The sequence below is a fragment of the Lactuca virosa genome, chromosome 5, assembly GCF_052849685.1.
Source record: "Lactuca virosa cultivar CGN04683 chromosome 5, Lactuca_virosa_CGN04683_v6, whole genome shotgun sequence".
In the NCBI taxonomy this organism is placed as follows: domain Eukaryota; kingdom Viridiplantae; phylum Streptophyta; class Magnoliopsida; order Asterales; family Asteraceae; genus Lactuca; species Lactuca virosa.
This window is the reverse complement of record NC_136430.1, coordinates 401,305,511-401,308,858: the sequence shown is the minus strand read 5'-3', so window position 1 is coordinate 401,308,858 and position 3,348 is coordinate 401,305,511. Positions and strand designations below refer to the sequence as shown.

The window sequence follows — 3,348 nt, the reverse complement described above, 5'->3', positions numbered from 1 at the left end:
AGAACAAATCATGTTGAAATGGATTGTTACTTTGTTCATGAACATGTTGAGTCACAGGAAATCAAACCCATGCATGTTGTTGACTTATTCACAAAGGCTTTAGGATCACAACATCTTCAGTTCTTGCTTGGCAAGTTGGCCATTCGAGACTTACATGCTCCAACTTAAGGGGGGGGGGGGGGTAAAGAAACCTTATCTGATCGTTCTTGATCACTTACTTCATCTTTATCTTATTCCTTTGTTTTATTCTTTATGTTATTTTAGTTGTTATCTAGATTTAGTTAGAGCCCAAGGAATTATCTTGTATATATTACCTTCGTTGAATGAATGGAAGAACAAGTGTCGGAACAATTAAATTCATTAACACGAAACAAAATTGGGATGAAACTGGAATTCGAATTCTTGTTCGTGTCATGTTCGTGTCAAGTGTAAAAAACACGATGTCGTTTCGTGTTCAAAATTCGACACGAAATTGACACAGTTTAACATTTGTTTGTTGTATTTTCCGTGTTTGTCGTGTTATGTATGATTAAGTATTAAGTAAATAAAATAATTGTTATTTTAAGTTATTTTTGTTGTGTCATATATTGTTTTTTGTTTTTTAATTGGTTCGTTTTTGTGCTTGTTAAAAAAAACATAACATTGTGTCGTGTCGTATTCGTGTAAAATAAAACATCGTCGTGTTGTGTCGCGTCAGACAAAAACACAACACGATTTTTCGACTTGCACCCCTAATTGTATATGAGAAACTCGAATGAGTTACTTATATAATAAGAAATATAAAGAAGCAAACTATATATAACAACAAAAAACAACAATACAAAATTCTCTATACTACATTATGTATAGAGATGGAGAATTTTTGTCTCTATACTACATGTGTATAGATATTGGAAGTCTTAAATGAATCCTATTTATATGTATGGGTGTGTGTGGTTTACTCACAACATTCATAATATAATACAAAGTTACAAACTAAAGTGGGTTTTTTTTAAGCAACACCGCAATATAATACAAAGCTACAAACTGTAATCAATCGATGAAATGATGCATTAAAATAAATACATTGCTTATACAATAACAAATTGTGTATTAATACTTTCTTTAGGTAATAAAATAGCAACAAGTATAGTTTTACCAATGTTCTAAATAACGTAAGGCGTGACTTGGCGGCAATGTCAAGCCTCAAGCTTTTCCGAGCCTTGGCGAGCCACGTTGTTTGTAAGGCGTGACTTAAGGCGACAATTTTGTATATAATTCATATTTTTATATGTATTTTCTACTATTATTCATTTTTATACACATATATGAGTCAAAGCGTTTATTTGGTAAAGCTTGGCGACACATACAAGCCTTGGAGCCATGACACGTCATGGCGGAGCCAATGACGAGCTTTTTAGAACCATGAGTTTTACCCAACCAAAATAGTTACATAACTTTATTCTACCGGAACCATAACTTCATTGGTCCTAAAATAAGGCAAAGTCCACGGCGGATTGTACCTTCCCAATACATGCTCCCCTGCAATCTTAAACCCATCTCTCTCCAAGTCCTTCTTCAACTTCTCCAACTTTTCCGTTACAACTCCCTCCGTCGCCACCCCATTAAACCCTACCACAGCATATTTCTTCTCTCCCTCCTCCGTTATCACCACCCTCTCATCTACGGGCTTCGGCGCCTCCTCCGCCTTTTTGTACTTCTCCGGCAGCGTGAACTGCATCGTCACCCTTCCTACATTTCCCTTTGTCATCACCGGCGAAGTCATCCCTATCTTTTCCGCCTTCGTTATTACTGATGAAGTCATCGCGATCTTTTCCGGCTTCGTGTTCTGTGGGTTGCCAAATACGCCGATGTACTTGGCTAGAATCGAAAACCCAGCGTCTTTGTCCCCTTTGAATTGAGTTGGGTCGTAGGTGATCTCTGCCACCACCGATGGTGGGTATTGACGTATCTCGTAGTCGGCTGTCGATTTTACGACTTCGAATTTCGGTGTTTCCACCCTGAGTTTACCAAAAACCATACCCATATTTGCCAAGATATTTGTTGGTGTTTGCAAAGGGAGATATGGAAGCAATCAAGCAATCGTTTGTAGGTGTTTTATTTGGGGGTTTAGGAGGTAAAAACCTATGAACAACTGAACAAGCGGTGAGGATTGAGTAGGTGCTATGTGGACTTCGTTGCACCACGCTTAGTAGGGTATGTCCGTATGTGGAGTCCATTGAATAGAGTTAGGATCAGATGGGTTTCGGAACCCGAGTGGAAATTCAAGAAAAGACGAGGTTGGTTGTGACAAAATTGTATTTATTCTAAGAAAATGTTCTTAGAAAACAGAATGAAGGGTTCATTTTCAAATTTCATTAAAAAACATATTTGGTTGGACGGTGGAGTTTTTATTTTTTATTTTAGAAATTTAAAAAACTTAAAAATCATTTTTTCAATTTATATATAATTTGAAAAACTAAAAATTTTCATATTCTTAAAAAACTTTTAAAAATCAAACGAACCAAATGCGTTTTCAAAATTTCCGTTTTTCTTGGAAAATTTTCCTAGAAAGTTTAACGTTGCGTTTAGTTATGGAAAAACAATTTTCATTTTCCGTTTTTTGTTTTCCCTTTTCGATTTTCGTTTTCCGTTTTCATTTTTCATTGAAAAATTTAGAAAACGCGTTTAGTTAAACTTATTCATTTTTCATTTTCAGTTTTAGAAAATTAGAAAACGTGTTTAGATGTGTATTTTTCTATCGGTTTTTACTTTTAGAAAACGGTAGCGGTGGTAGGGTGTGGGTGGGGGCAGTGACGGTAGCGGGTCGACGGCGGTGGTGGTGATGACATGCGATGGTCGTGGCGGCGGCAATTGTTTCAGTGGTGGTGATGGCGGCGGCAGCAGTGGTGGTGGTGCTAGTGACGAGTTAGTGGTGGTGGTGGTGGTGATGATGATGGTAGGTCGGTGATTGTGGTGGTGGTGTTGGATGGGTGGGGGTGTTTGTGTGTGTATGTGTGTGTTTGTGGGGGTAGGTGTGGGTTTGTATGTGTGTGGGTGTGTGTGTCTGTGAGGGTGGGGGTGGGGGTAGGTGTGGGTTTGTGTGTGTGGGGGTGTGTGTTTGTGGGGGTGTGGGTGGGTATGTGTGTGAGTGTGTTTGTGTGTGTGTGGGTGTGTTGGTGGGTATGTATGTGTGTGTGTGTTTGTGGGTGGGTATGTATGTGTGTGTGTGTGTGTTTGTTTGTGGGTGGGTATGTGTTTGTGGGTTGGTGTGTGTGTGTGTTTGTGTGTGTGTGTGTGTGTGTATGCGGGTGGGTGTGTGTGGGGGTGGGTATGTATGTGTGTACGTGTGTGGGTGCGGGGTGTTAA

General features: G+C 39.0%; 1 protein-coding gene across 1 annotated transcript; it reads right to left on the bottom strand.

Moving 5' to 3' along the window:
* Positions 1 to 1,308: 1,308 nt before the first annotated feature.
* SOUL-1 (SOUL heme-binding family protein) lies at positions 1,309 to 2,137 on the bottom strand. Its single transcript, XM_079047416.1, has one exon. It carries the CDS (start codon positions 2,024 to 2,026, stop codon positions 1,439 to 1,441), a length of 588 nt encoding a protein of 195 aa, XP_078903542.1. The 5' UTR covers positions 2,027 to 2,137; the 3' UTR covers positions 1,309 to 1,438.
* Positions 2,138 to 3,348: the final 1,211 nt, after the last annotated feature.

Coding starts and splice junctions, on each gene's coding strand:
- SOUL-1 (XM_079047416.1), bottom strand. CDS start 2,026: ATGGGTATGGTTTTTGGTAAACTCAGGGTGGAAACACCGAAATTCGAA.